This window comes from Zingiber officinale, chromosome 10B (assembly GCF_018446385.1).
Source record: "Zingiber officinale cultivar Zhangliang chromosome 10B, Zo_v1.1, whole genome shotgun sequence".
In the NCBI taxonomy this organism is placed as follows: domain Eukaryota; kingdom Viridiplantae; phylum Streptophyta; class Magnoliopsida; order Zingiberales; family Zingiberaceae; genus Zingiber; species Zingiber officinale.
In genome coordinates this window covers 88421231-88447978 of record NC_056005.1, presented here as the reverse complement: position 1 = coordinate 88447978, position 26748 = coordinate 88421231, and the positions used below count along the sequence as shown (strand labels likewise).

General features: G+C 33.8%; 2 protein-coding genes across 5 annotated transcripts; one reads left to right on the top strand and one right to left on the bottom strand.

Annotated features, from left to right (window-relative positions):
• Positions 1-3785: 3785 nt before the first annotated feature.
• Positions 3786-4772, bottom strand: LOC122029511 (abscisic acid receptor PYL4-like). Its single transcript, XM_042588521.1, has one exon. The coding sequence runs from the start codon at positions 4534-4536 to the stop codon at positions 3886-3888; it is 651 nt and encodes a 216-aa protein (XP_042444455.1). The 5' UTR covers positions 4537-4772; the 3' UTR covers positions 3786-3885.
• Positions 4773-5013: 241 nt separating this feature from the next.
• LOC122029509 (probable V-type proton ATPase subunit H) lies at positions 5014-25645 on the top strand. Of its 4 annotated transcripts, none has more exons than XM_042588518.1 (12): positions 5014-5228; positions 9081-9186; positions 9926-10051; positions 18827-18929; positions 19009-19072; positions 19940-20005; positions 20076-20190; positions 20617-20778; positions 23430-23555; positions 23631-23756; positions 24432-24611; positions 25135-25645. In XM_042588518.1, the coding sequence occupies exons 2-12, from the start codon at positions 9157-9159 to the stop codon at positions 25381-25383; spliced, it is 1347 nt and encodes a 448-aa protein (XP_042444452.1). In that variant the 5' UTR covers positions 5014-5228; positions 9081-9156; the 3' UTR covers positions 25384-25645. The 4 variants fall into 4 exon arrangements, with proteins under 4 accessions (XP_042444452.1, XP_042444451.1, XP_042444454.1 ...); XM_042588517.1 differs by having other exon boundaries at positions 5014-5284; XM_042588520.1 differs by lacking the exon at positions 9926-10051.
• The last annotated feature ends 1103 nt before the right edge of the window (positions 25646-26748 follow it).

Here is a 26748-nt window from a genome sequence, read left to right as displayed (position 1 = left end):
GAAGAAACATCGTCATCAGAATATGAAGTTGAAGAATACGCCGGATTAGCCCTATTGGCAGATAATCAAAGAGAAGAGGAAAATAACTTAGAAATGAGCATCGATGAAGGGGGAGGATCCTCAGAAGAAAACTGCGATGTATGGAAAGCATCACAACACAAGGTAAGTGAGATATGTGCACTATCTCCCAAGTAGTCTTTCAATTTTATTAAAATGCTTTCAAAGAATTTTGTATAACTAGAAAAAGAAAATACTAAGATAAAAATGACCTTAACCAATTCATGTCCCTTAGAAATGTATAATAATTTAAAAATAGAAAATAAAAAATTTAAAACATAAATAAAAAATTTGAAAAATAACCATGCATGTTCAAACGATTTTAAATTTAGAAATTCTTGTAGAATCAACTGGTACATTAGAAATCACTAAGGACAGATTAGGAAAATCCCTAGAAATTATGTGTCACTAAAATTTTTAGTAAACTTAGTAGGAAGTAACTTATATAGGATTTCAAAATTCTTCATAAATTAAAATTCTCAACTCTTTATCTCATTAGCATAGAAATCATTTTTCCCCTATGCATGTTAATTTTTTTTTTTCAATTTAGTCATTTATTTTGTTAATCTTTTGGTCTTACTTTTTGTTAAAAATTTTATCTATGCAAAATAGAAATATGATCTACAAATAGAATTTTTAAAATTTTTTGACTATTGAGTTATTCTCTATAAAATTATTAACACAAATTGTATTTTAAAATTTAAAATTATTCTACGGACTCTTTTTTTGATAAAATATAATATTATCGGTTAAAGGAAATAATTTTGAAAATTTTTTATGGTTAAATTATTTGTATGAATTTATTAATGAAAAACAACATTGTAAAAATTAATAATATTTTTTTGACATCCTTTTGAAAATTTTTATTTTTCTGTGACAAAACGTGACATTCTCTATGTCAATAAAAAATTTTAAAGTCGAACAAATAATTTTTAAAGATTTATTTTTGAAATTAACTACTGTACTCAAATGATTTATTTCAGTTCAACTGCAAAGTATTTCTTCGTGAAAGTTTTTTATACGGATCTAACATTGTCAAGTTAAGGTTGGAAAAAAATTTCAAGATTTTTTAAAAATAAAAAGTAATTTTTAAATTAGTTTTTTTGTCAATACCGACCAAAATGCAAAGTATTTTTTTACTAATAACTTTTGTTATGCATCTCTAACTGTTTATTTTATTTTTTCATATTTTTTTTATGTGATGAAAGAGAGAGAAATAGGTAAAAGTTAAGGGGGATTAAGGGGGAGTTAGAATAATTCTCATAATTTTTATTCTTGTATTTATTTTGCAATGAAATTATTTAATTCATTGCATTACGATGTTATTTCATTACAATTTAACCCTAACTTAACTTTAGTTGATGCACATCAAAAAGGGGGAGATTGTAAATACCTCGCGGTGTTTTGATGTGGTTAACCAAGTTAAGGTAGGTGTTGTGTATTTGATCCTTGTGTCGAAGTATGTAGGAGCTTAGGAACGCAAGAAGTCGAGCGGAAGACGCAGCCGGCAAGAAGGATGACACGAGAAGGGAGTCGACGGGCTCGGTGCATCCGAAGGATGATGTGCTACGGAAGAGTACATCGGCGAACAAGAAGGACGTGCGCAACGTCCGGGGGACGAGAAGCCAAGAAGGAAGATTGCTCGAGAAGAAGGTCAGAGTTGAGTTCAGGTGAGCTCAACTCCGGTTAGCTAGAGCATCACCCACGCCAAGTAATCAGCAAAGGAGTTGATATGCTATATGGAAGGCGCCTTCGATGAACAGTACGAAGGCGCCTTCCAAGCCATTGAAGGCACCTTGCAGTGACCATTAGAGAAGATAAAGTTTTATCTTCGCACGAATAAAACCTACCACGTTGGAGGCACCTTCCAGGCTCGGATAGAATTTTTCAGGGGCTATAAACCCCATGGAGCTAGGAAACAAAAATAACTTAAACTACAACTCTTGTACTATTTCCTAATCTATTTCTTGAGTTGTCAACATTCGTAAGAGACTTCTCCAAAGATCTTCTAATGTTGTTCACTACTTTGGATTAACAACCATTTAGGTTGTAACCAAGTTAATTTTTAAGTCTTCTTACGTCTTTCTTTTAAGTTATTTAGTTCAGTTTTATTATTGTTATTTTAATTATGCTACTAATCAAGTCCAAAGTAGGAGAAGGAGTCAATTTTATCTTGTAGGCAATTCACCCTCTCTTGTTAGCCCCGCTGTCCATCATGACCTTCTCAAAATATTTAGCCAAAATAGAAGACTTTAGAGGAGGAATTTTCCGAACCTTAGAAGTAATTGCATTGGTACTTTCTTGTCTTTCGGGTGTCAGATTCGGAAGGTGCTCAATCTCATCATTGGTGGATTGAATGTTGGGATCCTCACGCAGATTCACTATTTCCTTTCCTTTCAGAACTCGAGATGATGCACCTCCACGATCTCCTTCCATTATAATTGAAAATTAGAAATGAAAGTGCGTAAAAATGAAGATGAAAACATATAGAGAATATGAAATTGAGATTATGAATAGAGAAGATGTATGTGAAAATGATGAAATGAACTATCTATTTATAGAGTTTGGATAATAATGAACATTAAATCATAGTCACTGATAAAAAAAGGTCAAATGATCTTAATCATTGGAAAAAATACTCAAAAAACCCCCATCCCCCTCAATGGCTAGGAACCGCCGATTCCAACTGGTAAATTTTTTTTGGGTGAACCGATGGGTCGAACCGACAATTAACTAGCGGTCCGCCAGTTTTTGACTTATGGAACCTAAATCAGGTCAACGGGCCACCGGCTCGTTGACCTGATTACGGACTCGGACTAGATCTGGGTCGGATCCGACTTGAGGTCAGGTCTAGTCTGAAGATGTGGGAGAAAGAGGACTTTCTTAGAAAAAAACAACCAATTGATGAGGATGATTACAAGAAAAAATTTGTCTTAATTAAAAAATATATTTAACTCTTTTTGGAAAATTAATTTCGTTTGCTTCCAATTAAATGCCTATAATTTTAAAGTTAATTTTATTATATTTTTTCAGTAAATATATTTATGATATAAATGTATTCGAAACTCAGGGTCAATCCTGTGAAAATGTTTCGAAACTGATACAAGAAAAGGAGGAACCATGAGGATAATGATCAACCCTAAAATTAGGGTCTGTACGCCTTAGTTTTCATCTCCAACTTGCACCGCAAGTTGCAGGAAGGCTAACGAAGAACAGCAGTCATCGACGCAGACCAATAAAGAATTGCCCTCTCCTCTATCAGTAAGTTGTGGCTGTCACTCATCATCTGGGCCAAGTTGCAAAGCCAGCCAGCTGCTTGTTGTTTCGACCCCACAAAACCCTACCTTTCATGAATAAACTACTGTGCCCACCAGTACCCAACAGTGTCTCCTCTCTCCTTTCTCAAAAAAACCAAAAAAAAAAAATTGCAACTTTGACTTTCAGAATTCACAAGGTCACAAAAATCTGCTCCATTTGAGATTTCATTTGTTCTTTTGGTTGTCTGAGAAGATTGATTCGTTCAAAGGCAGCAGCAACTGGCCCTCTTGTCCACTTGCAAGCAGCAATAAATCTAGTTTCTGCCAAGTGGAGGACTGCATGGTAGCTGGCACCTGATGTAACCGGCCCCAATGAGCGAGCAAGCGAGCAATTGTTCTGTTTTTTTTTTTTTTTGTTCTTCTTTTATTGATTTTGTGTTCTTAGGAAAAACTGAAAGGTTGATCGAGATGAATGATAAAGTGGCATGTAAAATTGATAGTGTTTGCACAGCTTTTATATCACGATGAGGGAAGGAAGGAAATGAAGGAATGGAGAGGAGACAGTGGAGAATTAAGCGGCAGTGGCGGTGGCGTCGCCGCGGCGGCAGTGGGTTTCGGCGATGCGCGCCAGGGAGTGGAGGTTGCACTTGACGATCGTGTCGAGGAAGACGCGGGTGTCCTCCTTGGTGTTCCCTGGCGGCACGTCGACCACGTAAGTCTCCACGACCACCGTGCCCTGTTGCCCTGCGCCGGTCGGTGGTTCTGATGGGTGGAGGGTGGTGACGGACCGGTAGTTGGTGAGGCGGTGCTCGCCGCCGATCACCCGGAAGCTGAGGACGTGGTGCTCGTCGTCGAGGATCTCGAGCCGCTCGGTGCTGGTGGCCGCCGGGAGCCCCGAGACGAGGCGCAGTTCACGGAGCGTGCCCACGCCGCCGTTGCCGACCACCACGCGGCAGCTCTTCACGAAGTGCTTGTACGCCTGCGGCTCGTCGAAGCGGCGCAGCACCGACCAGACCACCGCCGCCGGCGCCGCCACCTCCTGCACCACCGCCGAGCAGCACTGCTCCGGCCCCGCCGCGTGCTCGTGGTGCTTGGCCACCGGCTCCGGCAGCGCGTGCGCCGTGCACCGCTCGATGGCCGCCGCCATGCCTCCGCCGGCGTCACCGCCTGGGCCCCAGGGGATCTGAATCGAGGGACCGGGGGAGGGAGAAATGCAAGTCATTGAGGAAGGAGGAGAGGATTCGAGGCGATCGTTTGCGACGAACAGAGGCAGAGGAAAGTGAAGAAGCCAAGAAAGATACAACTATCGACGCGAAGGATGGCGATTTATTAAAAAGATGAAAAAATATATTAAATGCAATTTGTTCAAGTGGAACGGAATCAGCTAAAGACTTTGGAAATTTTCACATAGTGGCGTTTACAAGAGGGCATTAATATAAGCTCAAGTTGATTGCCATGGACAAATTTTATACTTGTATCGATGCAATTTTTGAACCAATCAAATCTTCCACAATTATATTGAAATATCATAGAAGAAAAGTGTTCACGGTTATAATTCTATTGAATAGTCAGGGATGTAAGGTGTGCTTTGGGTTCGAACCGGATTTAATTTAAGCTCGATTTGGCCGAATCGCAGTTGAACCGGAAGTAGACTGGTTCGGCCGGTTCGGTTCGATTGCTTACGGGTTAAGACGAAACCCTAAAAATGCATTCCCTTGGTTCGTAGCCCGCCGCAGCGCAGCCCCTTTCTCACACGAACCCCACCCCTTCCGCCTGCTTCGCCGCTGTCGTCGCCCTCCCGTCAGCTGGTGCACCTGCAGCCTGACGAATTGCAGCGTTGGTTCCTCTTCTTCAATCATTTCATCGGGTGATAATACCGTAAGAGGAGGTCACCTGTGTGGAAGTCCTCCAGAGGTTGGGATGGCCGATCTTTCTTGATATGCATCATAATTGCTATGTTAGATATGTTGGTGAGTGTAAGGACAAGAATCCCACAACAGTAGTATCGATCAATTGCATTTTTTTTCTGGTTCCTTAGCAGATTTGGCCGTGAATGACTATTATTGTCCTGATTATATCACCTTGCAGCTATTACTGTGGTTCATTGGTGTGCTAATTAGTTTTCTCATTGTTTGTGTACGGCGACGAATGGACTATGCGTTGACAATACTTTCGCTTATTGAATGACAAATTTCTTTTGTTGAAACATCAAGGATAAATAGAAATTTAATTGGACGATAATAAAAATCTAAAGTTCTAAACGTTATCTAGATATGCCTACTTGATAATAATAAAATAAAATTCGTAAAAGATACAAATATAAGAATGTAGTAGATTTTATTAAAATTTTGAGAAAATAGACTTAAGATACAATAAAAGAATTGAGGGTATGAACTTATCAATTTGATACTTACTTGCACAAGCAGATCTAATGAATTAAATATAGGAAAAATTGAATTAAAGAACAAATTATTTGCAAATCTTGAATGTTCATGGATTTTGCGTTGGATAAAAATGCAAGAAAAAATGGGCTGGTCCTGTATGCACCCGGTGCCTTGTCGAGTTCTTTGCAAGTCTTATGCCACTGAAGTGTTGATGGAAGGAACATGTCTTATAGGTTATTGATTTGGGATGCCTGTGACAAACCAAAATAAGTGAGGAAGCCAGCGACACTGTTTTTCTATTGGATTTTTTATTTTCACAAATCAACTTAATTGATTAAATTCTATTTAGATGAAAATATTTCTATGTCTACTTGGATTTAGGATAATAAAAAAAAAAGGCAGTCCGGTGCACGAAACTCCTACCAATGTGGGGTTCTAGGGAAGGGCCCCAGGGATAGTAAACAAATCAAATCTAAGTCAAGTTTAGTCATGATTAGAGCTTGTAAAATTAGACATGAATCAATTATACGACTAGATCTAGTTTGTGTTAAAATACGATTAATAGGTGAATCATTAAAGTCATACAACACGAGTTAAATATATAAATGGGTAGACAAGAATTAATCTATTTATGTAGATAACTTATTTTTAAAACGAGATTAACTTTTTTGTGATATAACAATTTTTTAAAAAGCTTAATTAATCTTACATGTATGACTGTTGTGAATTCTATGCCATGCTGATGGTTGTGGAGACCCACCTGGGGTGTGACACACAAGATCATATTGAGGGATTATAAATGTTTTGATTAAATGACAAATCTAGGATACTACAAGATAAAGTGACTTTTTTTAAGCGTCGTAGCTATTATGAGGTTTGTAACAAATTCATAGTTATAATTGTAGCTACTTGTCTAGTTGCACAACCTATTTATCAAGTATAAACTTTCTAGAGAGAATATCATGATGTGTGAGTGAGAGATGAAGGAATGCAGATTGGATCCAACCATGTAGTTATTGTATATGGAATGCATGAACATTGTGATAAATGATACAAAACATGACAAGAGATGCATATAACTGATTTTTCTTACTCTCATTCTCTCTACTAAGAAGATTCTTAGACGGTGAATGATAGTTGTCTTCCTATTCCAATGATTTCTTTTCAAGGGTGATATAAATAATTGAAGATTATTCCACTAGCAAATTTGGTAAATCTAGGTTTCCTATAGTCAAGCTTGGTTAAAATTTAAATTTTAAGCTTGTTTTAGTAAATAAGTTTGAATAGATAAATAAACAAATATAAATGTTATCATAAAGTTTATCATGATTAGGGGTGGCTAGTGGTAATTCATGTTGTGTCATACATAAATAGGTCGTGTCATCAGGCCACCAAAAAATTATATAATATTTTATTTAAAAAAATAAAAAATAAGTTGACTGATTTTGTAAAATAAGTGTGGGAGAGAAATGTTAAATAAGTTTTTTAATCCCATATATTTATTAACTTCTTGTATTAGTTTTGTAGTTGTGTAAGATACTGATGATGTAATTTGGATTAAATTTCTAAGGGTAGAATAAATTTGTTATGACATCAGATAGGTTAGGATATATTCATTAGGATTAGAAGATTAAGATTCTTGGTGAAACATTGTATAGATTATTTTTTTTTAAGCAGTGACTCTGTTTGCATTGGTTATTTATAACCTTAAACTGCATATGCTAAAGGTGCATAAAAACATGTCTTTCATCTAACAACTTTGTTCATTTGGCAATTAGCTTTGCTACTTTTTACCTTAAAATTTATTGAAGATTGTTTGAAACTTACCTTCTAAAAGCAGTTAATTAATAAGCATTTAATAAGCATTTAATAAGCAAGTCAAATCAATAATGAAAATCATCCTCTGCCCAGTGCCAAAATTGTAGGAAAACCTACCTGAACAATCTTGGTTACTTGAATTAACATATAGTTAATATTAACCATCTATTAGGCATCTAATGGAGAAGAAATTTTATTTATCAAGTTATATTGGTTCATGTGTGCACCAAACTGCAGTGCATTTGAAGTGCGTATTCACCTAGACAATTTCAAGTTTTACAGCACTTGAAGAAAATAATTTTTTAATACTATACCATCCAAGACCATCTAAGGCAATCTTAGAAGACTTTCAATTGTATGAAAAATCTTTGTAAATTCTATATTAACAATCATTTTCTAACTTTTATGTTTGTTATTCATCTTATAGGATGTTATTACTCCTTGTGCAAAAATACAATGATTTAATAGTCTTATTGAATTGTTCACATATCTAGCATAATTTTAATTTTGCTTTATGATATAGGTTTGAAATGTTCATTTTACTCAAAAAAATGTCAAATATACTTTTCAAATTTTTTGGTTAAACTGTAGGATTAATCATTGTCAAGATTGGCTTATATTGATATAGATCACCGAAGTTGGATTATCATTGGCAAAGGCTGATCCTATCTTTTCTAATAAATAGATTATATCATAATCTTTGCCATTTTGATCCTTCTAGAGAAATCAATTATTTCACAAAGGTTATTAGAGAAGTTTCAAAACACTTAGGATTTTGAAAAATTACCCAGAAATAAGTTTAGATTCCTCTAGAAAATAGATGATAACAAATGAAATTAGGCCAACGATGTGGTTGAATTAAGCGGATTTTGAAAATTCATGGATTTTCCATTTGGGATTTAGGTCCCAATTAAGATCTGTAAAAAAAGAGCATCTTGGTGCGTGAAGCTCTGCCAATGCGGAGTCTGGGGGAAGGGTCTATTGTATGTAGTTTTACCTTGCTTTGTAAGAGGTTGTTTTCGAGACTCGAATTTATAACCTTTAGGTCACACGGCAACAACTTTACCTTTGCACAAAGCTCCTCTTCAATTAAGTTCTATAATATGAAATATTAAATAATAAACATTCTTATTGTTAAAACTAATATTATTTGATTTTATTCAATTTTAATAAGTATCTACAATTTTGATTCAAGTAAATTAAAGTTTATAAAGTTATGCATGTGCAATGGCTATGTAAATAGATATATGGTTATTGGAAGTTTTAAGTACTAAAATTATATCTTCGTTTTGTTTTAGTCTCATTCCATTGTCAATTGTTTAAAAGCTAGTCTGAACCACTGTATCCAGTATCCACATAATCTTGTTTTCTATCACATATAAAACATGAGCATCAACGACGACACAATGTGAGGTCTCCAACCTCAATTAGTCTCAGTTTTTCTCTATAATAAGTTGATCCTAGAATATGATCATCATGAGTTCTGCGAATTTTCCTACTATTCGGAAATTTGGTTTGCATATTCATCATATCTTTTAATATTATTTTGATTTTGTTTTCTTAGGTTTTATATAGATCTGTTATTGCTGGAGTCCAGTTGAAGACACTGTTATATATTGTGGTGTAATTCATTGTTCATAATGGCTCGTGCTGAGCTGACAACAGAGGAGGTTGGTGATCTGATGTTACTCCTCTATATCTCAAAGCTGTTTGTTGGTTACCTAATTTAGTGAAATTCCATTCGAATGTAACATGTTTATGATCATGATTATTCTTATGAATTTTATGATTAAAAAAATCAAAAAGGAATTATCTTAATTTTAAAAGTGAAGAATTGGTTGAATCATGAGAAATCATAATTATCTTTTTTCCATAAACATTTCTTTTTTCCTTAGCTTCATGAACTTATGAAATAAAGTAGAGAGTCCCTAACCTATACCTTTTAAATCGCTTTTGGAAGCTTTCCTGGTCTCCCATGATGATGACAATTACAAGCTTCTTAGTCCTTTCATTAGGGAATTCCAAGATATGCTACAAAACGGGATTTAGATATTAAGATGTTTAGGTTGCATTTGTTGCAGAATGCAGGCATTTCTAAAAGTGGCAGCAGAAGCTGATGTACATGAATTAATAATCCTCTTTATATTGCCTTTACTACCACTATAAAGTAAATGACCATGTCTTCTAAAATGTTACTAAATCTAAAAATAATCTGAATCATGAAAAGACTAGATTTTGAATAGGATTTTACCTCATTTCACTAACTAGGAAAGAACAACCCGAGCAGTATAATAAATGTGACACTAATTTGATTTTCAGAAGGATGATGATGGTGTAGATCCTTTCTAAAGCATCTACTGTCACAGAAACATAATTAACACATTCTTTTCCAACATTATGCATTTGAAGGTTCTCAGGAGTGATATACCATGGGAAACTTACATGTCTACAAAGCTCATTACTGGTACACATCTTCAGTTATTGAGGCGCTATGATAAAAAATCGGAAAGCCAAAAAGCTTCTTTGCTTGATGATGTAAGTACCTGATTATTTTCTTTTTCTTATTCTGTTTGTTAACTCCTATGTTGCCTGGATACAAGTATCGTATTGGACACGACATGGATACGGCGATACGGAATATTTTGAAAATATAAGACATGATACGGCTAGGATACAACAATTATTAAAAAATATATATAGTATTAAAAATCCTAGAATAGAAAATCATATTACATCAATCATAATATCTATTACAAACAAAAAGTAAACATAACAAAATATAAAACACCAAATCCATCTTAAACAAGTAAAAAAAAATCAAACATCCATCGACCTCATCACCAACATCGCCTTCGTCAGTAAATGAGACTGACTCCAATTCAGGTTCATCAAGAGACAAATTGGCAATTTCAAGGATAGCAGCACCCTCCATGTTCATGGAATTAAATCCATCAGCTCCAACATCTTACTTTCTCCTTCACTATAATGTGGACTCCTAGATAAAAGACGAGGATTATAGTGAACATGCACCAAATCTTCCGCTCTTTGTGGTGTTATCTTGTTCCTCTTCAATGAGTGTATGAAATTGTAGGTGCTCTAATTTCTCTCATAAGAAGAAGAAGAAGATGGTTGTCCAAGTAGCTTTAAAGCTAAACTTTGAAGTGGAGAAGCACCATGGATAAACCACCACTTAGTTGGATATATCTAACCTCAATCACACATTGTATCATAAGAAAAATCATCAATGGCAACTGAAAAAGAGACAAACTCCTCATTGACACTTCTTCATTTAGATGAATTGGAGCAATATCTTTCAATGCACTTTTTCCTTTCCCTTGAAACTTCGATGTCCCTATGAGAAGAAAGATGATTGGGAGATACTTGGAGCCACTCATGGCTATAATACCTATGTAAAAAGATTGATAGTTTAACATCATTCATGAACTAATATTTTTAATTTGCTAAAATTTAGAAAGAATACACCAAACAATGTAGAGGTGTATTGCTTTTATTCTATCGCTCCACCAGAATATTATGAACAACCTCATAAAATTTTGAATCTCCACTATTAGGCCCTTTGAGATAGCAACTCTCATTTTCTCTATCATTTCATTCCACCACTTTTAGACTAAATGAAGACAAGGTTGATCATCCAATATCTTGTACTTGTTGCTCTGGCCTTCGCTACATCCTCCAACTTGTATAGATACCATCTTGCACTAATCACCATGTTTTCAAGACATTTCTTAATTTGTCTAAACTTTTTAAGCATAATGATCGTGGAAGCAAATCGAGTATCCTCAAGTGATAGCATCTTCAAGTTTGAGTTATCGTTGAACATCAATAATCTCATATTGTGATTCATGATAAAATTCTTGAACATTGATGCATCATTTGCTACTTCTGCTATTCACTTCCACTCATCAAAGACTTCTTTGTTTTGTAAGAGTCAGTCGGTGCACAAATATTCTTCAAAGTAAAATTCAATGTGTGCACAACACAAGGAGTCCAAAATATGTGTGGGTACTTTGCCTCAATGAGTAACCCAACATCTTTGCAAATAGGATCATTATCGGTCACCACTTGGACAATATTATGATGTCCCACTTCATTTATGGCATTAATGAGCAACTTAGAGATGAAAATTTTATCCTTGTACTCACCTTTGCAATTTATCGCTTTCAAAAACATAGGACCACTTTCACACATGGCTATGATATTAATTAGCGGTCTTCCTTGCACATCCAACTAGCTTTTGTTGGCTCTTACAACTTTTCAATATGAGTTTTTTCTTTTTGAAGAAGTGAAGTTCTCAATAAATTATATCCAAGTGGAAGATAACCTGGAATCGTCCGTTGAGTAGCCAAGCTGAAAGCACAAACATAATGAGGATTCCTAGCAATATTGAAAGATAACCCCCTAGTGTAAAACCTCGCAATTTTAGAGTGGAGTTCATCTCTAGCATTCAAGTTAAAAGCTTTTTCAAGAGAGGCAGGTGGTCCTTTTCTTTTCTTTGTTGGAGTTGGATCATCACTTTGCAAAGCACCACTAAATGAGGATTTTAAAGCCATGTTTGATGATATAGATGGCGAAGGCAACGAAACTTCTTTCTGTTTAGAATTCTTCTTTTTCAATTCCGCATCATCCACAAGTTATTGCATACACTTCATTTGATCCAGTTTAACAGTAGTACAACCAGCAATTCCAGCACATTTTTGTTTTAACGAGTGTGCTTTCACCCTTGAATATGATCCTTTGCACACTTTAGTACATATATTGCATGACCAAGTGACATTTCCTCCTTCAACTGCCTTTTCCACCTTGACTTCAAATTTTCACATAGGAGAATAATCATTAACATCCTTCTGTCTACTCTCATTTTGACAACTTTCTATGGCAAATAGGTTGAAAATAACATAAACATATTGCTCAATAGACTTTCCAACATCCTACTGGTCAATATTTTTTCATTTGGTGTATCAAATTAAAGAAGTGTTATTCCATTGCAAAATAGGCTGAACATTTTAAATTTTTGGCTAAAAAACAACAATTAAGAAGACACAATTCCCAAAAGAAAAAACAAATTCTGAGCAGTGAGTTTAGAAGAAAAAAATAGAAAAGTAAACTTGCTAAATATTGGAGTGCGGCAGCAAGCAGCAACGAGTGGTGTTATGATGATTAATGATGAAAGAACGAGAGTATGAAATGATCGGGAGCATGAAAGACCGAAGAAAGGACAAATTTAGGACTTTTTAAAGCTCAATTCATTTTTATTTATTTATTAGTTAGTCCTTAGAAATTTATTGTTTTTCAATTTAACCCTTGTAACTTTTAATTTTTTGCAATTGAGCCCAAACGTATTTAGAAACGTGTCCCATCCGTGTTCTAGCCGTATCCAACTCACTTTAAAAAAGTCAATGACACGATTTTTGCCATATTTGACATGCTTATTTGTGTGTCGTGTACGTGTCTGACACTTTAATTTTTTTTTAATTGAGTGCCCATGCTATACAGGTTTACTCTGGCATTCTAGCATTCCACTTTGTTTTATTTTTTGCGTCATATGCTGACATTTCTTCGCACATTTCTGTGTTGCATGCATACACATTGCTATTTTCTCTTATATAGTCTTTCATGTGAGTTATTCACTTTTCTATTCTAGATGTTTAATGAATCATAACAGGCAATGTATACTGCAAGGGTTTTCACCCAGATTTTAGTTTTTTTATCCAAGTCATATTAAAATAACAAATTTTAGTAATAAACTACTAGTTGTTTTAAAGCATTGATTGAATAAATTATCATTTTTTAAACATTGATTAAATAAACTGTATTTTCATTCGCCAGTCGCATGGTGTTGTAGTCTCACAATTTTGTAGTGCTCCATGTGTTGGTCGGTGAGTGAAATAGTAATTCTACCTGTGCCTACTGGTTCAGATCAACACTTCAAAAGCTTTATCCTTCGTATAAATTTATTACATAAGTGACTCATGGTTCACAATAAAGAATAAGTTGTTGACATCTTCACAAGCAGAAACCAAAAATATAGGATTTGTTGTTTCTCTCAGATAATTCCACAAGTGGATCGTAGATTGAAACAATATAAACTAATTCTTCATAAGCTACAACCAGAAGATGTCATAATTAAATTTTACTTACTAGTATAATCTTTTGTCAATCTAAAGATTCCTCTTAGATAATTTCACAAGTTGATCATAGGCCAAAATGTCATCCAAGAGTAACACTTATTCTGCAAATCACTCATGGATTGTTATAAATTGACCCTTCGGAAGTTATAATGTGAAGATCCATAATTCTATTTATCACAGTAGTTTGATTCTAAAGTAGAATGAATAATTTCACATGTTGATCATTGGTTGGAATACCATTCCAGGGTTAAAATATATTCCACAAGGCACTCAGAGGTTAGAATTAATCAAATTGGCTCTTAATAAGCTATAAGCTAAAAATGTTGCAATTCAATTTCTCTTTAATTTTAATCTCTATTAGCTTCGTGATTTTTCTTAGATTATTCCACACAACGGTCATAACCCAAAATGCATCTCAGGGTGAAAATATATCCATTAGCTATTTGTAGGACGGTGTAATATAAACTGACCCTTGTTAAGCTTCAACCCATTAAATACAATCTAAAGGTGTCTTAACCAAATTGAACTAAATAATCTAAGTCTAGAAATTCCTCTTGGATAATTTCAGAAGTCATTTATGGCTCAGAATGTTCATAGTAATTTGGTATGATGTTTCACAAACCTCTAGGGTGAAATGATACCATGCTTTCATCTGACTCCTCATGGAGGTATTCATTCTTAAATCGGTTTCTTCTAGTTAGTTTTTAGTTGTTTATTTAAGGTTAGCTTCATTTTACAAATCTTTCTATTGGAGGTGCCCTAAAGATTTGGAGCAATTACTGATGAATTCTCATCTAGAGCTTGGAAACTACAAATTTATAAAAAAAATTATTTTAAAGGTGAACATGACAAGGTCACAACAAATCCAGTTGTGCATTTTTAATCATCCTGCATTGGCAATTTTGTTGACCAGACAACAATATAATAATACGGAAACAATTTAAAAATAATTGGTATTAATTTAAAGTAAATCAAAGATTTGCATAAACTTCTTGAAAATTTAAGACTTTTAATTAATTAACAGCCTTTTAAATATGTTATTGCCTTTTTGATGTATTTGATCACCACAAACTGTTTGGAACTGGCTATGATTAAATATTGTCACATCCCTGTTGATTTGTGGGACATTGATGATAATTTAGTGCACTAGATCATCTTCAGGATTCTGCATCCCTTTCTCAGCATTTATTTTATTGAAAATGCGTCATGTTCCTATTGAAGAGAGCAACCTACAATTCTCAGCTCCCCAAATTACAAATATGTAGTACATAAATGACTTCTGAAGGCTTCTAATTCTGGAATCCATGATGTTATAAAAATGTAATGTCAAATGAGTTTCCATATCCTATGTAAAGGTGCTTAACCATGTTTAATCTGATTCTAATTGTAATTTGTCTTAATCAAATTGCTCTTTTAGCATCTTATTTCCATCTAAATGTACATTGATGTAAGGTCATATTTGTTTAAGGTTATTATTTGTTGCCCTTTAGAACATGATAAACATTTAATTAGCATTCTATTTAATCTTGGCTACCGCTATGGTTGACGCATTTAGCTATTATTCTCCTTGATTTATTATGACACATTACTTTTCTTGACCCTTGCCACTTGATATTGTTTCATAACACTAGATCTAGTTTAAATTGATTAGATATCCTTCATGCTTTCTCTGGCTATTTAAACATTTCAAAGTATTCACTTGAGTTATTGGGAGTCGATAATACAAGCTTAATGATTTTTTTTCACCGAAATTAGCTTCGAAAAATTGACAAAAGATTTGTGATACTTATTAGTTCTCCTGCAACTCCACCCATAATGAACTAGTCATGGTCGGTCCCAAGCTTTGATAAAAGAGGGTTGCGTTAGGTTGTCATCTAGCGTTAAACTATAACAAATGTTCAATTAATGAATACATTAAATTATTATGCTAATACTAATGTTGAATATGTAAAAGTTCGCATTGCAGGGTCCGATTGTAATGTATTTACAATTGGCAATGATCGCCATATTTTCATGAGAACTTAGATGTAGTGTTAAATAGGTAAGAGTTTTCACACCATAAGTTGGAAGAAAAAAAAATTATAGGAAAATTAATAGTCTAAGATTTGGAACATGAACACAGGAACTCTCACTTGTTAGACAATGGAGATAGTGGATACGATGATTAGGAGAAGAATTAGTATTTTGGGTATACAAGAGTTAAAATAGGTAGGCGAGAAGGTAAAGATAATAGAGAACTCGGCTTACACAAGAAAGAATAAAACAAGAAATGGAGTAGGTATGATTATAGATAGTTCGTTAAAGGATGAAGTTGTAAAATTAGATAGAAAGGAAGATAAAATTATAGCTCTCAAGATGGTAGTGACAAAAGAAACTATGAACGTAATTAGTATATATACACCTCAAGTAGTATTAGATAAATATACCAAATCAAGATTTTGGGACGACTTAGATGAAGTATTACAAAATATTTCATCAAATGAAATGATTTTAATAGGAGGCGATCGAAATGACATGTCAGAGTGAAAAATGAAGAATATGAGAGGGTGTATATGAGTTATGGGTTTGGAATAAGAAATGATTAAGGGAAAATTATATTGGATTTTGTGATAGAATATGATTTTATACTAGCTAATACATTTTTTAATAAAAGAGAACATTTGATCACGTTTAAAAGTGGAAATAATAAATCGCAAATTGATTTTCTTATGGTTAGGAATAGGGATGGAAAGATATGTAAAATTTGCAAGGTAAGAAAACTTAACTACCTAATATAAGTTAGTAGTGTTGGATATACATTTCAATACACGATTCTTAGAATTAAGTGGTGGAAGTTAAAGGATGTGAACTAAAATATATTTAAAGAGAAGGTACGAGTGCAAACGTTAGGTGAAATATACAGTGACTCTAATATGACATGAGATAAGATAGTATCAAAGTTAAAAATAGTAGGTGCACCAACGAATAAGGAATCTTAATGGTGGAATAAGATAAAAGAAAGTGACGAAAAAATGAACCGTCTATAAGGAATTATATATTTGTAAGATTGATGAAAATTTAAAAAATATACAATAGCCAAGAAAGTGGCTAAGAAAGTAATGAATGAAACAAAAAAATGAAATTTTTGAACGGTTATATTAAAAATTGGATACAAAAGAAGAGGAAAGAGACATTTATAGAATAGCTAAAATGATAGGGAGGAAGACAAGAGATCGTACCCAAACAAGATGGATTAAAGGTGAATGCGATAAGGTACTAGTAAATGATGTAGAAATAAAAGAACGGTAGAAGAGTTATTTTCATCAACTTTTTAATGAATGTTTAGGTGACCAACTTAACTTAGGTAATTTAAGTAGGTCAAATGAATATAAAAATTTAAATTTTTATCGTAAATTCAAACTTCTGAAGTAGAATAAATTTTAAATGGGATGCAAAATGGAAAATTCATTAGATCAGATGATATTCTGATAGGGGCATGGTACAAAATTGTTTAACATGATATTGAAAACGAAAAACATGCCTGATCGGAGAGTAAGTATTCTAGTTCCCTTATATAAGACAGATGTAAAAAATTGTGCAAACTATAGGGGTATTAAACTAATGAGTCATACCATGAAATTTGGGAAAGAGTAATAGAAAAGAGGTTAAGAAAGGAGACCACGGTAAGTATTATAGAGGTTAAGAAAGTATGTCAAACGAATATAGAAATTTAAATTTTTATCGTAGAATTCAAATTTTTGTAGTAGAATAAATTTTAAATAAGATGCAAAATGGAAAAATCTTTAGATCAGATGATATTCCAATAGAGGCATGGTACAAAATTATTTAACATGATATTGAAAACAAAAAAAATGCCTGATCGGAGGATAAGTATTCTACTTTCCTTATATAAGACATACATACAAAATTGTGCAATCTATAGAGGTATTAAACTAATGAGTCATACCATGAAATTTGGGAAAGAGTAATAGAAAAGAGACCACGGTAATCGAAAATTAATTTGGGTTCATTTCTGGAAGGTCGACAATAGAAGCTATACATTTTATCAGACAACTAAGTGAAAAATAGCGTGAGCAAAAGCAAGATCTACATATGGTATTCATTGACTTAGAAAAAACTTATGTTAGAGTTACAAGAGAAATTATATGGAGAATTCTAGAAAAGAAAGATGTTAGCGTAATATATATTGAACTAATTAAGGATATATACAAAAATATAATGACCAGAGTGAAGATTTCATACGGATTAATTAAAACATTTTCAATAAAGATAGAGTTAACCTCTAAGTTCCTATCTTTTTACACTAATCCTGACGAAGACACATTCAAAACACAGTGTATGTTGTTTGATATTGTTTTTGTAGATGAGACACCTGAAGACGTAAATGTTAAACTAGAATCTTTGCGGGAAATACTAGAAATGAAATGTTTTAGGCTTAATAGAATAAAAACAGAATATATAGAATTTAAGTTTAGCAATATTAGATGTAATGAGGCAATTGTTAAAATAGGAGAGACGAGTTGTAGAATTTTAAGCATTTAGTATCGTTTTTGCAAAACAACGGAGGGATCAAGAGAGATGCCTTATATAGAATACAAACAAGATGGTTAAAATGGAGGAGGGTGTCGTTGTTTTATGTGATCATAAAGTACCTTTGAAAGTTAAAGGGAAGTTCTATAAAATGATGGTTAGATCTATTATGTTATATGATGTTGAATGTTGGGCTATGATTTGAGCACATGAGCAGAAGATGAGAGTTGCAGAAATAAGGATGTTAAGGTGGATGTGTGGACATAGGACAGAATACGAAATAAGAGTATCAAAGAGAAAGTCAGAGTTACATGGGGATAATTCTAAGGGATACGTTTAAGATGATACATATATGTACTTAGACGACTAATAAATGTTCTGATTAGGCGATGTGAAATTATGACAAATATAGGAAGAGGAAAATTAAAAAAGACTTTGTTAGTAATAATAAAATAAGATAAAATTTATTTAAGTATAGATGATGGTATAGTATGAGATAGAGCAATAGCGTAGAACTGTTGTTGTATTGGTTCTCCTATCTACTACGCATTTAAATATTAGTTACCAATAAAACACTTTGTTGTCTGATTAATTTCAGTATACTGCTCAATTTAAACCTCAATTTTGACAGGATGGACCATCTTATGTACGGGTGTTCACAGATATTTTACGTGATATATCCAAGGAAGAAACAGTGGAATATGTGCTTGCTCTTATTGATGAAATGCTTACAGGTAAGATATGGTGAATTAATAGGGCAAAAGTTTTGTCTCATGTTACTTATCTCAATCTACTTCATGCTGTTATTTGCAGCAAATCCCAAACGCTCTGGTCTATTTCATAAAACAAGTGAAGACACTTACCGACCTTTCTTAAGTTAAGTTATTTTCAACATTCGGGCATCACATATTATTATCAAGAAGAATAGCAATTAATTTCATCTTTGAGGTCTGACAATTGAAACTACTATATTCTCGTTGACTGAATCATGAGGAATCTTTATTGCAGTTGGAACTTTAGTGTGTCTGAATTAACAAGTTTATTTTATGCATTAGGTGTCTTTATTTTAGCAAATTAACATTGTTGTTTTTGTATCAGTTGTGTCTTTGTTCAGTGGTTGTAGTGGATTTTGCAGTGAAAAATGAAAATTTATATGGTGTGGATAAATTCAAGTTAGTGATATCTTGTGTCTAACTCGATTTTGAATTTGTATTTATGTATTAGTTTCCAAAGATATGGTGTTTTTGGTTTCATTGGCTTTCTTTTTTAGGAAATTTTCTTCTCTCTTAAAGCCGGACTCTTTTTCAAAATGACCATTGGAATTTTGTAACATGCCTTCAGAGTTTATTTTTTATTCGCAAGATGACCCAGAAGTTTGCAGAATGCTTTTAGTTTTACCTTTCAATTACAGAACTTTAACTTATTCCCAACCTTGATTAGGGTTTTCTAAAAAATGAATGGAATCATTTTTCAAGCAAAGGTAAATTCTGGTGGATCATATTAAAGGGCATTATGCAACAAAGGATAAAACTTTTAACGCACAACGAATATTCTATTTTTTAAGGTCACTGACATGCAAATTTTATTTTCTTTCCTTGAAATTATTTCTGTTTTCTAAGATCCTCTTTTAATTATAGGTTTGTTGCCTTGTTTCCTTGCATAACTAATTCATGACTTCATGTTGTATAGAAATTTTTTTGATTTTTATTTATCCTATTAACAAATCACATGTCCAAATTATCAGATGGCTTCATGAGGGAAATTGGTTCATACAAGAGAAGAGCTGTAAAATATTGACTCTAATAGTGAGGTACTATTAAATTAAATGACATTCATTTTTGATAATTTAATTCAATGAAATTTATAGTTTATCTTTGCAGTGTTCGACAAAAAGCTCGTGATGCCTTCACTATAAATGGAGAAACCTCACAATCAGGAAGCAACTCAACTATAGATGATGTTCTAGAAGGACTACTTAATTGGCTTTGTTTTCAGGTTAAAATCTGTGCTTAATGCAATTTCTCAGCATACAACTTTGTATCAGTTTTTTTTTCTAAACTCCACAAGGTACAACTAATAAATTTTACTTCATACATAATAATTGTGATATTTCGACTTGAGCTGATTTTACATATAGGTAAATTGTTAATGTTGGAACATATAACTTGAAAATACTACTCGAAGTGCTTTCCAAATTTCACTTGATTTGTTATTTTTATCAGTTTCATAATTTCTAGGTTACTTGCTTGAGTTGTATTTAGGTAGCATTTAGTTTACTGACAGAATATTTTTTTGAACTCCACCACCTGCCATTTAAGGAATGCTTCTAAAAATTTATCTGAACTGAACTAGTAGATCACCGAAGATATTGAAACATCACTAATATGTTGTTTTTTCTAACTGAAAGTGTTTGATTTTCAGCTGAATAACCCATCTCATCCTGCATGTTCTTTACCTTTGGCCATAAATTGCCTGACGAATTTGCTAAGGGAACCCTCTGTAAGGACTTCATTTGTTCAAGCAGACGGTATCAAACTGTTAATTCCGTTGATTTCATCAGCATCAACTCAGCAGTCCATCCAGGTAATGCAATTATACATTCCTGCAGATGTGATGGGTTTAGATTCCTGCAGATGTGATTATAGATTTGAACTTGCAGAATTCTTTGATGCTTTTTTGATATTTAGTAATCATGTATTTTTTTGGGGTTAATACCATCAAATAGTAGGTTTGATCATATATTGCATGCATTAGTAATTTCATGTCACCTTTTATATCCTTGAACATGTTTAATGGTACATAAATGGTTCATGCAAAAGTGTAGTGTCAGTGCAATGGAAATGAGAACTAGAGAGATGGCTGCAGTTTAGAATGGTCATGTTGATGTTGTATCTTTATGTGATCATCAGATGAAAAACCAGCCACGGAAAATCCTGAAAATAGGCTGTAGCACTCTTTCCAAGAAACATGAATTCTTTACAACTCTCTTGTATATGAATGAATTCACATATTTGTCCTCGTACAGATCAGTATCATCACAAGTCACCCAAGAACTCACCTAGGAACCCACATGATGTGTTTAAAATCTCGATCTACTACTAATATCATTCCTTGGCCTCTTAGGTGCATTTCTGGTAGCATACCATACCTGTCGACACATTGGTATCTATGCATCGGCTGTGAAGTGCACCTATAACCTCTGCTTTATTCACAATGTCTTTTTGATCGAAAAATAATAGAAAAAGACACTATCATTCATTAGCTCGAATGATAGTTTGATATTTTGTTTGATTGTTTTGATTTGAATTGACTCACCGATTTCGATCATCCCTCAAATAAGTTATAAGATAGTAAATTAAGCCTATTTTTGATTTTTTTTTTTTTTTTGTCAAAACCCTTCCAATTGCAGTGAGCTAAGTGTTGGTAGGCTGATCCTCACCCATCAATTTGGGGTTTAAAACCTTTAGAAAAGCTGTCAATGCCATAAGTTTGCATATCCACATTCGGATTGCCCGAGGTACATAATGCTGCTAGTAACCTGCGTTGAATGTCATAGGCACCATTGAATCTACTAATGGAGAAGCTAGGTCAAGAAACATTCATATTGCTACAATTGTACCCATTTATCATTTCTACTCATTCTGATGTGATGTGGAGGAAGCGTTAAAGAATGGAAAAGTAGCTAGAAATTGATTAATCAATGAAGAAAAAAGCTCACAAAATCTTTACCTGTCCCATATTGCAATTTAGTTGATTGAAGAAACAAAGAACCTGACCACATACTGCATGTGTCTTACTCATATTGAATTATTATACATTATTTGAGATTTATGAGATCTCTTTAGATGGGTTCACATGCCTGTTGCATTTTGGTGCTGGATGAACAGAAGCTAATCTGTGAATTGTCTTAGTGTTTGGTGGCTAGATACGTTACCCTTAGTAGCATGTGAAGTGTCAAATAATGAAAAAGTAGCTAGAAATTGATTGATCAATGAAGAAAAAAGCTCACAAAATCTTCTACCTGTCCTATATTTCAATTTAGTTGATTGAAGAAGTAAAGAACCTGACCAGATACTGCATGTGTCTTTCTCATATTGAATTAAGAATTATTATATATTACTTGAGATTTATGAATTCTCTTAGATGGGTTCACATGCTTGTTTCAATTTGGTGCTGGATGAACACAAGCTAATCTGTGAATTCTCTTAGTGTTTGGGGGCTAGATAGGTTACCCTTACTGTCGAACAACCCAGATTGTCTCAATTTGGGAAATTTTAACTCATTATTCTCTCCATTGCAAAGGACTAGATTCCCCAAGCCTTTTTTTTTGTGGGTGTATTTCAGAAACCATTTTGCAAAGCAAATTTTAATCTGGGTTTTGGTAGATTTGTAAGTATCCTTACACATCAAAATTCAAATGGACAATTGTAAAGTTGCCCAATTAGATTTGTCAAGCTTTAAGGAGCTCAATTCCATTTGCACCATTGCCATATGAGCTTGTGTAAGGAGCTCAATTCCATATGCAGTGGCCAACAATTTAATACCCTTTTATTTTGGGCTCTGCTCGCCAATAAATATTTATTTAAATAATGTTTTTTAATTGGGCAACACAAGTGTATACAAATTATTGAGTTACTCTAAAAAAACTACACATTATCAATTAAATAAAGGATTAGGTCCGTGTAGTTGATTCCAAATACCTTGGACATCTACCTTAATATATGTTTTATTGGATATTTTGGATAACTAATAAATTTCTCAAGCTTGTCTAAGGGTTTAACTCCATATTCATTGGTCTGTGAATTTTCATCTTATGCCATATGCTTTACTTTCTGATAGTTTGTCAAGAATACAAATTATTTAGTCAATTAATCAAAGAAATATGTAAATATTAATAGATTTTTGGTATTGGCTACTCTGACCAATACTACTAAATTTGTGAATATTCCCACCTTTTACTTCACACGCTCCTTGTTATGTGATTAAGCATTTCTGATCTGGACTTGATCTTTTTTTGAGATTGTATTTTGTTCTATGCATTTGTACTGTCATTTAGAATGAGGCGCTTTATTTGGCCAAGATCTTTAGGCAAACTTGAATCTTAACAGCCAGTGCACATGTCGTTAATAATGCTGGTAATAATGACATTGTTAAATGGACATATACATGCTTAAGAATGGCACACTAAACCTTGAAGTTTTTGGTGAACACTGAATCTGCTCCTTTTTTTCCAGCTTCTTTATGAAACTTGCCTTTGCATTTGGCTCTTGTCATACTATGATGGAGCAGTTGACTACTTGGCCACTACTAGGGCTATGCCAAGGCTAGTTGAAGTTGTAAAAGGTTCAACAAAAGAAAAGGTTTGATTTTGTGACTGCCTCCATTTTTCTATATGTAGTAGGGATATGAAGAATCTCAAAGTGTGTATTTTGCAGGTTGTGAGGGTTATTGTTTTGACATTGCGCAATTTGCTACCCAAGGCAGCATGTGGAGCACAGATGATTGATGTTGGATTACCACAGATTGTTCAGTCTCTAAAAGCTCAGGCATGGAGTGATGAGGTTATATCTCATCCCTTTCATGCTTTATGATGCGTATTAGTTTTAAAATCATAATCAGTTAGAAATCATATACATGAACACTTGAATCTTTACTATCCTAAACTCCATAAGGTAAATGTAAGAAAATACCTTGGATTTAGGTTTAACATGAACCAAACTATTCATTGGGATTGTTACTCCAGATTGTGAGATAAATACTGATTTTTAAGATTGAAAAGCTACTCTGGATATAGAGGACCTTGCAAAGTAAATGAATAAAGCCTTGTCATAGACACAGTGAAATCACCATGGACATTTGTATGATAATCATTCTAAGAGAAATATATGGGTAATGGAATGCTGCTAGTCCTATCATTGTGCCAACAGTTTTTTGGAGAAAATGGCTCAGCACTTGTCAACATATGACAGAATGCCATTATCATCATTGACCTCCATATTTGTTGCCACAAAAATTGTGGGTTTTTTCCTTGCATATTTTGAAATTACAAATGACCTATTTGAAGTCAATGCTTTCTTTTCAAACTAGTTATCACATATTTACATTTTACTAAAGCAATTTCATACCGAATGAGATTAAAATTCACCATGTAATAGCCTTATGTTATTTTATTTTGTGCATATTTAGTCGTGTATTTTTATATTTGCATCTTTTAACCATGCATTTTTTCCATCTAGGATTTATTGGATGCTCTGAATCAACTGGAAGATGGACTTCAAGTTCACCTAAAAAATTTGAGTTCCTTTGATAAGTACAAGCAGGAAGTTCTTTTGGGTCATCTTGACTGGTATCCTGTGCACAAGGATCCAGGGTTCTGGAAAGAGAATATTACAAATTTTGAAGAAAATGATTTCCAGGTATTTTTTTTGTTTATGTGCTTTCAAGAGAAATCTCATACAAGGCCATTGGTTTGATCATGCATCCATATCATATGTGGTTAAGTAATATTATTCTTTCATTGTGATTATATTACTGGGAACAAACTTGATGAAGAATGCTTGTCACAGTTGCAGTGGCAAATGTAGGCTGTAGCTACATGGTGATGTTGTTTTGCTTTGGTATTGCTGACTTTTACCTGTTATGATAGTACTTGTAAATTAAAAAGGTGGCACGGGCTTATGTTCCAAGTCTCCTGACCACGTAGTCCCTGTTCACTAATCTCAATCAGGGGTTTCTAGCTTGTTTTTTTTTCTCCCTCAAATAACAATGTACAAAAATTGATTTAATTAATTTGAATTCGGCCATTGTGTAATTGTCAGGTGATGTGTTTAATAATGAGATTAATTTCTAATTAAGTTTTGAAATTGCCCCATCTTTATTAATGGACATGAAGATGGGGAAAATGTTTGCCTGCATTTAACTTCAGAATGTTTTGTGCAGATTCTGCGTGTTCTGATCACAATCCTTGACACTTCTACTGATCCTAGGGCTCTTGCTGTTGCATGCTATGATCTTTCTCAGTTTATCAAGTATCATCCTGCTGGAAGAATCATCGTGTCAGACCTGAAGGCCAAGGACAGAGTGATGAAGCTCATGAATCATGAAAATGCTGAGGTGACAAAGAATGCCCTTCTATGCATCCAAAGGCTTTTCCTTGGGGCCAAGTATGCTAGCTTTTTACAGTCTTAAGCCAGTGTTCCTTGTGTTGGAACTCGGCCTCGCCGTTACCATCTCTCATGTTGATATTGTGATCCTTGGCTTGTATCCCCAGAGTCATGGTGATTTCTTGATAAATCTGGGGTGCTCTACTCTTGTCAGGGTGGTGTCTTATAAAAAAAAGCATTTTTTTGTTGTTTCTTGTAATAAATTGTAAGCTCAATTTTATGTGATCGGGTAATGTTTAACTCGATCAGGATACCTGAAATAAACGACCAGCATAATCTTGTGTTCATTGTTTGAGTTACTATCAACTACTGTATTGGCTTTTTGATCTTTCAGTTCAGAAACCTTGAACCCTCTTGGACTGTGGTATACACTTGGGTCAGGTGAAGTAAAGATGTCTGACTGTGGTCTACACTTAGATAAGATCCAGTGGCTAGATATGGCTAGATTCTAGGTGAATTATTTCCAGCAATAGAGGTGTCAATTCTAGTTGATGACTCTTAAATGCATTGACACATTGACGGACACCATATTTGTAAGCTCCAGGCCACAACTTATAATACACAGAAGATTTTAAACTGGTTAAACCAATCATATTATGCAAGTTTGGTTGCCTGCCTATTTAATTAATAATTAAATAGGTTAGGCTGATAATTAATAGGTTGTGTAGCAACAATCTCGCAATCAACGGGGCATCAAAGAGGTGAGCGATCTTGATTGTAGACTTTACAATGCATTTTGTCCGAGGCAGGTAGAGCAGAATCCTACGACCTTCCACCTTTGACTTTGCAGTTCAGAATTTTTCATATCTTCCACTAAAAGAATGGTAGGGTTGTAATTTTATATTATTCAAACTTATTTATTATTTTTTTTACAAACTTCAGTATTTATTTAGATGGCTGTTATATTTTTAGTGTATTTGGTTGATTGATAAATTTGATATTGTAAATTCGTTTGTAAAGCTTTATTATTTATGTAATAGTTTATAGTTAGGAATATAATTCATAAATTTTATTTCTATATATTGTTCATAAACCATTAATAATTTATCCTTATGGGCATAGTCAAGTTAGTATTCGAATGGTAGATTAATGTCGTTCATTCATCATAATTTATCTCTTTTACAAATGCTTTCAAGCGGATTGTGATCACCGATCTCCGGTCACCCGGTGCCCTCTCCGATCCACATGCTTTTGAACTCAGCAACCCATGGCTGTGCACTTGTAGAATTGTAGTAGCTCCCATTGATGATCAGGTCAAACAAAGTCGATACTGATTGTTGGAATTAATGCACTAATTGGGAATATAAAGAGAGGCAATTCTCAAGAAAATAAATGGCTCTGTAATTGAAATAACATATCTATATTTGAGAAGATTAACATTATAAGTCAA

Bases quoted from the DNA above. Each gene is read 5' to 3' on its own strand.
- LOC122029509 (XM_042588518.1), top strand. From the start codon at position 9,157: ATGGCTCGTGCTGAGCTGACAACAGAGGAG. The intron at 19,073-19,939 runs TTAAGTTATTTT...CCAAATTATCAG, and splicing joins ACTTACCGACCTTTCTTAAG to ATGGCTTCATGAGGGAAATT. The intron at 23,556-23,630 runs GTTTGATTTTGT...TGTATTTTGCAG, and splicing joins AAGGTTCAACAAAAGAAAAG to GTTGTGAGGGTTATTGTTTT.
- LOC122029511 (XM_042588521.1), bottom strand. From the start codon at position 4,536: ATGACTTGCATTTCTCCCTCCCCCGGTCCCTCGATTCAGATCCCCTGG.